Source organism: Ailuropoda melanoleuca, chromosome 3 (genome assembly GCF_002007445.2).
Source record: "Ailuropoda melanoleuca isolate Jingjing chromosome 3, ASM200744v2, whole genome shotgun sequence".
Taxonomy (NCBI): domain Eukaryota; kingdom Metazoa; phylum Chordata; class Mammalia; order Carnivora; family Ursidae; genus Ailuropoda; species Ailuropoda melanoleuca.
In genome coordinates this window covers 82,509,937-82,523,031 of record NC_048220.1, presented here as the reverse complement: position 1 = coordinate 82,523,031, position 13,095 = coordinate 82,509,937, and the positions used below count along the sequence as shown (strand labels likewise).

The 13,095-nt window shown below is 48.9% G+C and overlaps 1 protein-coding gene across 1 annotated transcript in view; it reads left to right on the top strand.

Annotated features, from left to right (window-relative positions):
• The window catches only part of MCC (MCC regulator of WNT signaling pathway), a 407,237-nt gene that overhangs the window by 363,487 nt on the left and 30,655 nt on the right, over positions 1-13,095 (top strand). Inside the window, 3 exon segments of the mRNA XM_034656615.1 lie at positions 401-541; positions 3,851-3,954; positions 7,000-7,183. Coding sequence (XP_034512506.1) covers positions 401-541; positions 3,851-3,954; positions 7,000-7,183 — 429 coding nt within the window.

The following is a 13,095-nucleotide window of genomic DNA, read 5'->3' as shown; positions in this document are numbered from 1 at the left end:
AGCTACTGCCCTGGCGCTGCGTTTTGTTTGTCCCGCTGAGGCTGGCTTATTGCAGTGCACCTGTCCTACCTCTCCTGAGGGCCTGAGCTCACGTGGTCGGCTCCTTTCTCCGGCGGATCCTCAGCACCTCACAGGGTACCACGCAGGTGGCGAGTCCCGGGCTGGGTGGGAAGTGATCAGGGGGCTTGTGCGTATGTCTAGTTTACACAGAATTTAGTGATTCTCGTACTTAGAGTTGCTTCCTCCATTATTCACGTCAGTTACGTTTGCTAAAACCACTGACAAGCTCACACCCTAACACGCGTGTCTGGCCTGGGTCTAGATTAGATCACTCGGCTACCGGCAAATGAATCGTAACCCTGATGTGAGATCGTGAAAAGAGATTTTTCTTCCTTTGTAGCCGCATCGAACACCTCAAATCCCAAAACGACCTCCTGACCATAACCCTGGAAGAATGCAAAAGCAACGCTGAGAGGATGAGCATGCTGGTGGGAAAGTATGAGTCCAACGCCACGGCGCTGCGGCTGGCCCTGCAGTACAGGTTAGGGACCCGCAGGCCGGCGTGTGCGCATGTGCGCGGGTGACAGAGTAACCTGCCTCAAAGTAGAAACCAGGCTTTCAGAACATACGGACGGTTGGACCAGCAGACACTGATGTGATACCTAGTGAAAACCCATCAGCCCCTGTGACAATTAAGCAAATAGAGTCATGAGTGTGGTGTTGGAAAACTGGTATGTTTCCGCTAGCCTGTTCAACTTAAATATTCTTTCATTCAACTAATACCACTCAAAANGTCTCGGGTCAATTTAGAAATGTGTCTGCGGTGACAGAGTAACCTGCCTCAAAGTAGAAACCAGGCTTTCAGAACATACGGACGGTTGGACCAGCAGACACTGATGTGATACCTAGTGAAAACCCATCAGCCCCTGTGACAATTAAGCAAATAGAGTCATGAGTGTGGTGTTGGAAAACTGGTATGTTTCCGCTAGCCTGTTCAACTTAAATATTCTTTCATTCAACTAATACCACTCAAAATATTCATTTTCGTATTTATATATCCCTTTGTTGCTCTTTCCAGTCTTTTTTCATCGTCCTATACATTTTACGTTCTGAATCTAGGACATTCTGTTTCTTCAGTTTATGGTGGTTTTGTAACATTGCTTAAGAGTCCGCCTGCATTTTGAATGGCTGTATCCCCTGCATCAATACTGTTGTTTTGTTTACTCATTTCTCTAAAAGACATGTAGACTTTTGCAGACTTAGGATACTAAAAATAATTTTATGGTGAATAATTTAACACAGATAATACCTCCATTCTGGTGAATATTTTCCTTGGAATAGAATCCCCAGAGCAGGAATTATAGGTCAAAGAATATGAATGTTTCCCAGTTTTCCCATAAAAACAAGCTGGTGTAAATGACCGCAGTTCATTCTTCGATGAGCAAGTGGTATATGAATGTACCACTTTTTTTCAGCCTCATCAGCTTTGGAATTTATCTGTTTTTAAATTACTGTTTGTTCCATAGCTACAAAGCTATGCATTATTGTTTTCAGGGGTTTATTTTATTAGTGGTACCACTTAGGCATATTTGCCAAGATCCCAGAGTAGTGACTGTACCTTACTCTTAAGCATCTGAAAAGATCAATATGTTTTAAGAAACTTTATTTCTTCAAAAAACAAAATCAAACCCCAAAACTTAGGAGACCAGGGGCGCTTGGGTGGCTCAATCAGTTAAGCATCCGACTCTTGATCTCGGCTCAGGTCTTGATCTCAGGGTTGTGAGTTCAAGCCCCATGTTGGGCCCTGCGCTGGGCATAGAGCCTACTTAAAAAAACAAAGCAGGGGGGCGCCTGGGTGGCGCAGCGGTTAAGCGTCTGCCTTCGGCTCAGGGCGTGATCCCGGCGTTATGGGATCGAGCCCCACGTCAGGCTCCTCTGCTGTGAGCCTGCTTCTTCCTCTCCCACTCCCCCTGCTTGTGCCCTCTCTCACTGGCTGTCTCTATCTCTGTCAAATAAATTAAAAAAAAAAAAAAATCTTTAAAAAAACAAAGCAGGACACCAAAGCTGAAGCACAGTCATGCTAGTTCACAGACACACCAAAGCAAGCAGATAATCCACCTATGATAACTCTTGAACAGACTGTTCTGCAGGCTGCCTTTGATCTGCGTGCACGAGGCAATGTCTCACTGTCTCTAACCTGAAAGACAGACTACCCTTGACAGAAGGAGCTGCCAGTGCCCGGGGCTCATGATGGGCCTTTTCCTTATCTCTTAGTGAAAGAAGATGAAAGTGAGACAATCAAAAAACAGATGGTCTGTTGACTAAATGTTGAGTAAAGCAAGATTTCCCCTGCTTAGCTTAGAGAAGCTAATCAGTTATTTGCTTAGCAGGGAAGTTTCTGCACCTCAGGCATCTTGTCCAGGGCTGCTCAGGCATTACGCACACGCTCCACTTCCTGTGCAGACATGGGTCCCTGTGGGTCACTCTTAGATCCTGTACCTGGTGTGTCCACTGATGACAGGCACGAAGCAGAGATACTAATTTCTTCCTCTTAGAAATCCACATTTGTCAGAGATTTCATACGTGGTTCAAGGGGCAATTTTACAAGCATCTGATAGAACTTTCTGTGATGATAGACCTGTTACCTGTCTGTGCTGCCACATGTGGCTCTTAAACATACGATATGTGGCTATCACAACGGAGGAACTAAATTTTTCATTTTACTTAAATTCTTTTTACTTTAAATAGCCACACGTGGCTATGGGCTACTGCAAGTCTAGGTCAAAACAGTCTTCTTTCTGGGGCCTTCTTTCTTTCTACCAATTATTGTGTAACTGTTTCTTGTGGCACAGTTTCTAGGGTCAGGAAGCTGGGAGTGACTTAGCTGGGTAGTACTCCAGCTCAGAGCCTCTTAGGAGGTCCTGCTCAAGCTGTCAGCCAGGGCCGTGTCGTCTGAAACCCTAAGCAGAGCTGGAGGGATGTGGCTCTAGCGAGGTTCATTCACACAGCTGTTTGGTGGAGTCCTCAGTCCTTCACTCACCGTCTCAGCTGGAAGTCTTAGCTCCTCACCACATGGGTCTCTCCATGGGGCTGCTCGAGAGTGTTTAAGACACGGCAGCTGGCTTTCTCTAGAGAGGGTGATCCAAGAGAGAAAGGGAAGGGAGAGAGAGAGAGAGTGACCAAGATGGAAGTCACCATGCTTTTAAATAACCTCATCTTGGAAGTGACATCCCATATCCTCTTAGTCACATAGACCAACTCTGGTACAGTGCAGAAGGAGCTAACACAAGGGTGTGGATACCAGCATATGGGATCAGTGGGGGCCATCTTGGAGGCTGGCTACCGTAGGCATGTTACCTTTTCTTTTTAGCTGATCATTAAAGAGGCATTAAACTTAACTCTCCCGCTTTTATTGCTTCTCTTATATTTTTCTAGATCCTATTTTGTTTATTTATTTGTAGGGGGAGAGAGAGTGCGTGCACATGCGTGGGTGTGAGTGGGGGTGGGGAGTGGTAGAAGGAGAGGGAGAGAGAGAATCCCAAGCAGGTTCCACACGGGGCTCGATCTCACCACCCTGAGATCACAACCTGAGCCAAAATCAAGAGTTGGATGCTTGACTGACTGAGCCACCCAGTCACCCCTAGATCCTAGTTTAAAGTAAAAGTTTAAGTTTAAAGGGTGGGGGGCAACATGGCAGAGCGGCAAGCCCTTGGCTTTACGCAGAAATATTTGCGGGTATTTCTCGCTTACGTGGACCGCTGCTTCCCCCGGGTTTGGGGGGGGCAGTGCTGCCTTGAAGAGGCCCAGTGTCGTCTGTCAGAGCTGAGGGTGCCGTGTGCTTTTGTTTCAGTGAGCAGTGCATAGAAGCCTATGAACTCCTCCTGGCACTGGCCGAGAGCGAGCAGAGCCTCATCCTGGGGCAGTTCCGGGCAGCCGGCGTGGGGTCCTCCCCTGGTGAGTGTGGCCCAAGTTCCTCCCTCCCTCTTCCTTCTTGTCCCCTGCCTCTCTTGCTCTTTGGGGCCCCCATTTCGCTGTTGGCCTTGGAACACCTCCCGACAACATGAAATTCGCTTGTCAAGTGTGTTTTTCGTTTTTTCCTCATGACTGAGTGAGTAAATTGTTTATGTTGAATGCAGCAAGAACTGGAGTGGAAACAGAATTACAGACAAGTTAAAACAAACAAGCGCTCTTAGGAAATATACCCTTGCGAGGCAGCAGTAGGCCGGACGGAGCAGAAGGCCCACGTTTGTGATGAAAGGGAACGGCTTTCCCACAGCCTCTCTGTGCTGCTGATTGTGAGGGTCCCTTTGCTGCCCACGTGGCCTTTGCTGAGACTCACTGCCTCTGTTGGCTGTGCTTGTGCCCCAGGTTTGTTCTTTTGGGCGGTTTGGAAGCATGGGCTCGCCCTCCCTCGTCTCCAGGCGCCTTGTGAACCCAGAGGAAATGGTTTCACACCCTGCTGTCCACTTCAGAGGGCTCTCCCTGGAGCACAGAGTCCAGCCCCGTGGGGAACAGAGGGGTCAGCTGACGCACCCGCCTCCCCGCCCGGGGCTTGTGTCCTGTCGCCTGGTCTGTACCCTCCAGCTCTGCACTGGCCCCTGCAGCCACCCGTCCATTTTGAGTAACCGGAAGAGGCATATGATTGAAAAAGACACAAACGTGTCATCCTGGTTAGCTGTATTTGCCAAAACTTGGCCTGTGCTTGTGGCTCTGGGCCTTACAGGAATGTAGGAGGACACGGAGACGTGGCGCTTAGGAGGGAAGAGAGGCCAAGGGGAGAGGTTGCCGTGGCTCCGCGCCGAGGCCGGGCTGCTCCCTCAGCTCCGCTCCAGAGCCGCAGCGTCCCGGGAGAGGCAACGGCAGCTACACAGAAAGCTGCTTAACTCCGGAGCCCAACGTGGGCCGGCGGGCACACCAGGCGTCCTTGGCCACGGGAACCAGGCCACGTGCCGGGGACGGGCTTCTGGGCAAGGGCTGGGAGCCTCCACTCGGGCCGCCCTTCCAGGATGCACCTTGCAGAGAAGGTCCCCATCAGGGCCCCTCCGGAGTGCGTCCCCACCCCCACCCCAGCTGTTCTCACCAGCTCCTCCCCGCACCTGGGGTCTAGCTTGTGCCCTGAACACTCGCGGGTTTTTCCTCCTTCAGTTCTGACCTATACAGGAATCTGAAGCAAATCTGAAAGAAAGGAAGTATCCTGGGCATTAATTTCCTGCTTCATATCGAAGTTACAAGGCAAGGAAGCAAGGCTCCATTTGTATGGGTGACCACCCTCCTCTCTCTCTCTCTCTCTCTCTCTCTCTCTCTCTCTCTCTCTCTCTCTTTTTAGTAGTATTAACATCCCAGCGCAGAAGTAGAAACTCTGCCAACATTTCCATTAGAAACCTCATCTTTCAGGGTCTTTTCACTAAACCATAAAACTTTTACCTCATATTAAACAGATCCTAAAATGATCTTGGCCTGCTGTCAAGTTTTTTTTTTTTTAAGTATATGTATTAAGGAAAACGATCAATTAAAGGGAAAAAAAATCAGTCCTCTTATTTCCAGTTTGTATCATCAGATGATGTCTTTAAACCATCCTGTCCTGGAAAGGTACCTTTTATTAGGCTTGTCTCTATTTGACACAGTTACTGGGTAGAAGCTGGAAGGGCTTATATAAATCTGCATTTAAAATACTTAAAATCAATAATGAAATGCCTTGTATTAACATAATCTTGGGTAGCTCATGATATATTTATAAATCGAGCCAGTCAGTAATATCATGCCTCCTTCAGAACAGAATTCCGAGAGCAGTCAGTTGGTGAGATGGATGTAAAATGTCTTGTTTGTGGGAGGGAGGGAGGAAGGTAGGCAGGTCAGCAGAGACATGGCGGCAGGGGTCTGGGGAGCTCAGCCTGCAGGACAGAGGCACCCACGCTTCCCCCCCGCCCCCCAGCTCCGTAGAGCTGTGAGTTGGCTTGTCTGGACCAGTTCCCTACTAAATCTCCCTTCCGTTCCGCAGACAGCAGCAGTGGACCTGCCTTTCTGCTCTAACAGACCATAGAGTTTCCCAGCCGAGCAAGTGTTAGTCGATGACATTACCCCCAGTACCAGCCCCTGTGGTTTTTTCTAGATGACTTAGACCAGTGGTTTCCAAACTGTGCCGTGGGAAGCTGGAGGAGTGCCTTTGGGCCTCAGCAGTGGGCTCGGAGGATGGGGGGAACCGGAATGTATGACCCCCACACCTGTTCATGTCAACTGGTTCTGCATTTACCATTTTTGTGTCTTAGGCTTCGGCATATGGTTTCATTCGAAGGTATTTAGAAAACTAGAGATCTAGGCCGAAACGGTAGCACACTGTGACTTGTTGGGCCAGGATGGTTTTTAAAGCATGACAAGAACGTGAACATTTTGGGCCAGGAGGTCGCTGTGTGGCTCTGTGTGGGTGCCCGCCCCTCCCGAGGTCTTGCTCCAGCCCAGGCACCTGACTGCTGGAGGCATCGGGGCTCACCACTGACAGTGTCCCAGCGGAGACAGGAAAGTCCGGGGTAGCACTGGTACAGAAAACACACCGCCAATCTAAAGTTCTCCGTATAACTACTCGGTTTGTTTCTCTAAGCAAAGCTCTGGATGTGCTGGAAGACACATTTTCGGCCTTGTTCATGAGAAAGTGCCACCACAGGAAAGAATGGCCAAGCGGTAGATTGCAACTGAGCGGGGAAAGTCAGGAGCCTGGATAATTAGAAAATCATAGCACGTTAGAGGTAGAGATAGACCTCAGAGATCAACCCTTCATCAACAGAGACAGGAAAGCCCAGAGCAGAGAATGCCTTGCTACATACAGTCTCTAAGTGACGGTGCCTGGCCCAGCACGTGGGTCTCTTCATTGGCCATCCACTGCTCATTTCTCTCCCCCAGGCCACCTCTGCCCTGAGTAACTGAGAACCAGTGCCCCAGCTGCGCTCCCAGGCTTGCCTCACATAGAACTGTGCTGATTAATCCTTTGGCCTCTTTGCAACATAGGAGACCAGTCCGGGGATGAAAACATCACTCAGATGCTCAAGCGTGCTCACGACTGCCGGAAGACAGCTGAGAATGCGGCCAAGGCCCTGCTCATGAAGCTGGATGGCAGCTGTGGAGGCGCCTTTGCCGTGGCCGGCTGCAGCGTGCAGCCCTGGGAGAGCCTCTCCTCCAACAGCCACACCAGGTAATTCTCGGCCCTTCTGCCACCAGATGGGCGTGTGTGCACGTGTGGTCTGCTCACCAGGCTGGACATGTGGTGACCCAGCTCTCAGAGACTGTGAGGCTCGGATGAGGACAGAGTTCTCCCCGTGCTTGCAGCCTGCTCTGTCCGGGGAATCGGGAATCAGCGTGGGAGAGCTGGGAAGGGCCTTCCGTGGCCAGTGTGGGAACCACAGCCCAGAGAGAAAGGGATGTTTGCTCAAGAAGGTGGAACCTGAAGATGGAGCCCAAACCTCCCTTTCTGTCTGGTGCTCTCTCTCCCATTTTGTTCTGTTCTCCATTTCTTCACAGTTCTTGATTTCCGAGAGTATTTGGGGTAGCGTAAAGCCCATTTGCTGCAAACGGTCCCTAAGCATCCATGACCCACGCTGCGTCCTATATCCAGGCTCCATTCTTTCCCCTTTCCTCCAGCCTCTGTCCTTTGTAAGTTCTTCTTGGGCAATAGCCCCTCTTCTCCCATCTCTTTTGCTCTGCAGAGTGATACCGAATTCATGGCAGGTGCTCAGTGATGAGCCTGAGTTCAGGTTCCGTGTCTCTGAATCCAGAAAACTGCAGTGGGTATGCAAAAAAGGTGGGGAGGAAAGCCGTGAGGACCTGGCGAAGCACCATTAGCTGAAGCCGTTGGGTTCTCTCAGACGGGGGCAGAGGGTCAGAGTGATGCCTTTGCTAGCGATCTTCCCGTCTTACCACCCAAGCCCTAAAACCATGGACGCCTTCCCTCTGTATATCAGTTCTCGAGCTAGGAAGTACTAGCCCATGTTATAGACTCCCATATGGTAGCCAGATCATAAAAGACAGGAAGGGTGACTTACCCCATTCGCGCAGGTGAGAAAGCGTTGGCCCAGCGATCTGTTAGTGACTTGGCTAAATAAGGTCTCACGGCTGATGGAGGGAAATCAGGACCGAGCCCCAGCACTTTGGCACCAAGCATATTATTCTTGCCACTACGTGAGCCTGGATATCACGACGTTAAGAAACACTGTCCACTTGCAGATCAAGGGACAAGAACCACAGAAGGCTGGACTGAATCTCAAGAACCAGAAGAAATACTGATGTTTCCTTGGTGCCTGAGAGCAACTTAACGTTCCCATCTCTCTTCGCACTGGCAGGACCCAGCCGTCTGCCCGAGTGCATCCATCTGCCTGCCCTGGACCCGGGGCCTCAGGAGAGGGGCCGTTCCCAGTAACGGAGCTGGCCAGGGGCTCACAGACTCGAGGGAGTTAGCTGCTTTGGACTCCAGTGCACCGATCTTCTTATTCAGTGAAACAGATTATAATTTATTTTTTTCTTAAAACCACATTCCTCCGTTAAACACAGAAAGCAGATGCTCTTCTTGATGACTTTTCCAGATGTGCGATCTATAATTTCCCGGTTCGTTTAGAGTACAGCGTAGTCCTCGTGTTGTCTCATGATACTGTTCCGTTGAACGAGTGAACACGGGAAGCGAGTTGACGGGGAAACATACGCTGTTCCATCAGCTTCTGAGGAGCGTGTTACAGACCTTTGGCTCATACCTCCCCACCCCCAAAATAATTTTGTTTTAATCCAGATCAGAGACAAACTTGGAGTCGGTCAAAAGTAAGAACTCTCACCATCCATTTAGGGGAGATCCTGGTTTTGAATGTTTGTTAGAAATACTTTTACATACAAATCAGCCTTGATTCTAGGACAGTTTTCTTAGAGAAATTTAATTTTTGGTGATATATTAACGCAGGTTGACATCAATTCAGGACATGGTCTTTATTTTTAAGGATGATCTCACAAAAGAATGGCCCTTGAACTAATTTCAGTCTCAAATGGGTCTTCCATCAAAGTAGAGTGGTCTTCACTTCAGATTTCACTCCGTTGTCCTTAAAAATTCACTTTCGCCCTCCCACCCAAGTCTGAGCAGCCCGGGTGGGCGTGGAAGAACCACAGGCAGGCTGTCCGTGTGGCACGCCGCGTTCTTTGGTCCTGACACAACCACTTCATGCGACATGTGGGCTCTGAAAAAACGTCCCAAACCACCAACCCTTTTCATAATTATAATGACGGATTTTGTGTGGAAATCCTGCTATTCCAGCTCAGACAATCCCCCACATCAAGTTTAGGGGAGAAAGAAATGGAGTTTTCTGTGTTTCCATAGCCCCCTTTCTTCCCACTGTCACCAACTGGCACAGAGAATCCTAACCAGCGTGTCGGTCAGCTGGTCCTCAAGGTCTCGGGAGAGGGATGCTGAGTGTCATGTCTGCAGATGCCTTTCTGGCAGCGGACGAACGGCTCCTGATGACAGGAGGGTCGTGGTTTGGGAAAGGAGCAGCAGAAGAGCGGTTACCAGCGAGGAGAATAAAAATGGTAGCCAGCCTATCAGCCGACCGTTGGCAGGAGCCCAGAGACACTGCTGTTTCGCTTTTGAAACATCCAGCCATAGCCTCATCAGGAGGCATAATTGTCTTAATGGACAGAGGAACTAGGTAATGTTGATGGCCTGGATAGCTTTATCAGCATCTCACAACAGAGGGACCACTGGACCAAATTGAGATGGGAATAGGAAATCTTTAACCAAGCCCACCCTTCCTGTCAAGCATCACAATTTCAGTTCATTCCATGGAAGCACAGTCATCGATTTAAATCTACAAAAGGACATGTGGCCAAGACAGAATAAGCCTCAGCAGGTCTGCCGTCATGGAAACTAGAGCTGCATCCCTTCTGTCCCGCCATTGGGTGAGGATTGTGGTGAACTGTGGGAGTCCAGTCACTGCAGCCTTGTGGGTGAGCCACCAGGCACCTTCTAAGCGTCAGGGTTCCACCTGGCTGACCTGTAATAAGGGCAGTGGAACTCAAGATGCCCACCTTTCACATTGTAAGCTAGTCTTCTTAAGTGAAGTCTCACTGGAGCAGAAAGGAGGGTTGATGACATTGGAGCCCTGTCCTTTGAAAGGCTGGATGGGATTAGAACAGCCAGCCCATTAGGAAAGGGCCTGGGCCACCACCATCAGCAAGCTTCTGGGGGTGAGAGACCAGATCTGGCTGTTGTAACTGTGATCTTCACGTCCCTCTAAAGAAGGGAGTTGCTTTCGCATCCCAAATATCAGGACCATCCAAAGTCCTTGGGATTAATGCCTAGAAGTGCTAGTAAATTCTAAAGTCTAGCTCAGACACATTCCCCAACATGACAGCATGGTGTTCAGGCCTGCTGCTGAAATGTCTTTGTCATTTATCTTTTAGGCTCTATGAAAACTAGGTAGAGACCTAAAATGCTTTTTTTTTTTTTTTAAAACTTCCTGGTTTCAAAAGAATCACATGATGATTGTTTTTTGTTTTTATTTTTATTTTTAAGATTTTATTTATTTGAGAGAGAAAGCACGAGCAGAGGGGGAGGCAGAGGGAGAAGCAGGCTCCCCGCTGAGCAGGGAGCCTGACATGGGGCTCAATCCCAGCACCCTGGGACCATGACCTGAGCCAAAGGCAGACGCTTAACTGCCTGAGCCACCCAGGCGCCCCAGAATTACATGATCATTGTAACACTAAATAATTAAAATCCAAGCATTATTTCAAATTCTGCATGGGAGGACCCTCACTGGAAAGGACACTGCAAACAGTTCGTGGTGTATTTCCACAGTTTTTCCTGTCCATTTTTCCCTTTGATAAGACCCTTGGCTGAAAATGACAGAATCATACCGAAATAGCTTAAACAAAAAGGGGCCATTTTGGAGGGTATCCCGCACATGGGAGCTGCCTACCCTGGCTGGAGGGAGAGGCGCCGTAATCCCGAGCAGCCCCGGAACCAGGCGCCTGAGCATAGCCAGACCAGACCACATCCGGCCTCGCGCTTCCCACATGCAACTTGCATCTCCCTGCTGCAGGCAGGCTTCCCAGATGACAGAAAACCAGCACAACACCAGCAGTGGTACCTGAGGCTGACTGGTTTCACTGGTGTCGAGTACAAAATTCAAGCTGGGACATCTTGCCCAGCTGGGCTCAAGTCCTCCCCCATCATCTGTGGCCGTGGCAGTTCCCACAGGAGCCGCACAGATAGAGAAGAGAGGAGGTACGTCCCAGAAGAAGATGGAAGATGGAATCTTCCACTGGCAGGCCAGTGCATGGCATCTTTAAAAACATGATTATAGCTATTTTTAATCTCCCGAGAATCCTATTATATGGACTCTCTTGAAACTTGCTTTTCCCCTAGTATTACAGTGTTTTTTGTATGTGGCATTCGTATCTGTCAGTCCATCCTGTATTCAAACAGCTTCCTCTTGTTGGACATTTCTACCCAGTCTTTCACTATCAACCATTAGATAATCCGTCCTTGACCTCACACCTGTCCCTCTTGTGCAATTTCGTTGGGACCAACTGAAAGAAACAGAATTTGCTGGCTCAAAAATTATTGTTTCCAGCGTCAAATAGCCCTCCACACATGATTGAGTTATTCTCTTCTTCCTCCACACCCTTGCTAAAACTGGGTAGTATAACTTTTTTCGATTTGGCTGATCTCTGGGCAAAAAATACCCTTAGTAGTAGTTCCCTTTCTACCTCCTAATTATTAGTGATGTTGAAAATCATTACCATGTTTAATTTTTCTAATGTCAGGGAAATTGTTAGCAACAGTATAGCTGTCAGGCCTAGATAGTGTCCAACTTCGTGTGTTACCAGTGACTGAATGAGGAAAAGGTTAATACTTGGTTGAGAGAGGTCTCATTTCCAACATTATTATAAGGACATCTTGACAAACGGTTGTGGAAATAAAATCTGTTTCTCATTTTGACTTCCACTCAGCTAAGTTCTTGGGAGCTTTCGGGAACCAGGCAGGTTTTGAGGACTTCAGTTATCTGGCACCGGACTTTCCCTGCATTTTGTTAGATAATGTTTCTTCATTTATTTTTTTTTAAAGATTTTATTTATTTATTTGACAGAGACAGACAGCCAGCGAGAGAGGGAACACAAGCAGGGGGAGTGGGAGAGGAAGAAGCAGGCTCACAGCAGAGGAGCCTGATGTGGGGCTCGATCCCATAACGCCGGGATCACACCCTGAGCTGAAGGCAGATGCTTAACCGCTGTGCCACCCAGGCGCCCCTGTTTCTTCATTTAATCTCTACTTCTCCTCCTAGAGAATTCTGACAACCATCTGAGAGAATATAGGCCTAAAACGTTAGGATTGCGTTTAGGTGTTTTTAATCCTTAGTGACAATTGTTGGATGGGGTGGGGAGGTACCCGCAGCCAGCACCCCAAGATGCTGGCAGTTGACTTGACAAGGCCCACCTTCTGCTTGGAGGAATGGGGCCACTTAGGATTGGCTGAGCCCTTCCTTCAAATAAATTTAAAATACTCAGCAAACCAGAAGGCCAGCCTGATGGCATTTTCCTTCTGAAAATGAGCTGTAAATGAGATCTTAATTGGGGCCAGGTAAGACATTGATGAAAACTCAGGGAAAAAACCCATGTCTGGTTTTTGTGGCAAAGAAATGAAATGACATTCTAGCTTTTTGCTATGACAAGATGAGGAGGCTGAAGAAAAATGGATTTTTCTTCTAAAAAGCAGGATGCAGAGTTGTCTGGAGGATGAGGCTGGGACATGAAGGAAGGGGACAGAAGACCAGGTATTTGAAATCCACAGCTGCTTAACTAAACCTGAGTTCATGTGCCATTGTGGCCCGGGCAGGTGGAAGGGTAGGGTGTCCCAGGCTGCCAGCCCTCACCCCCCACCCCCTGGCTGGAGGCCACCCCACATGCAGTGTGCCAGAAGATTCCTGGCAACTCATGGACATGGAGCAAAGCCAGCAGGAGGGGGCTCCAGCAAAGCATCCCGGAAAGGGGAAACCCACGTGACCTGGCCCAGCTTATTAAAAAAACAGAGCAGAATGCAAAGATGGGCTGTTCCACCATTCTGGAGTGGGC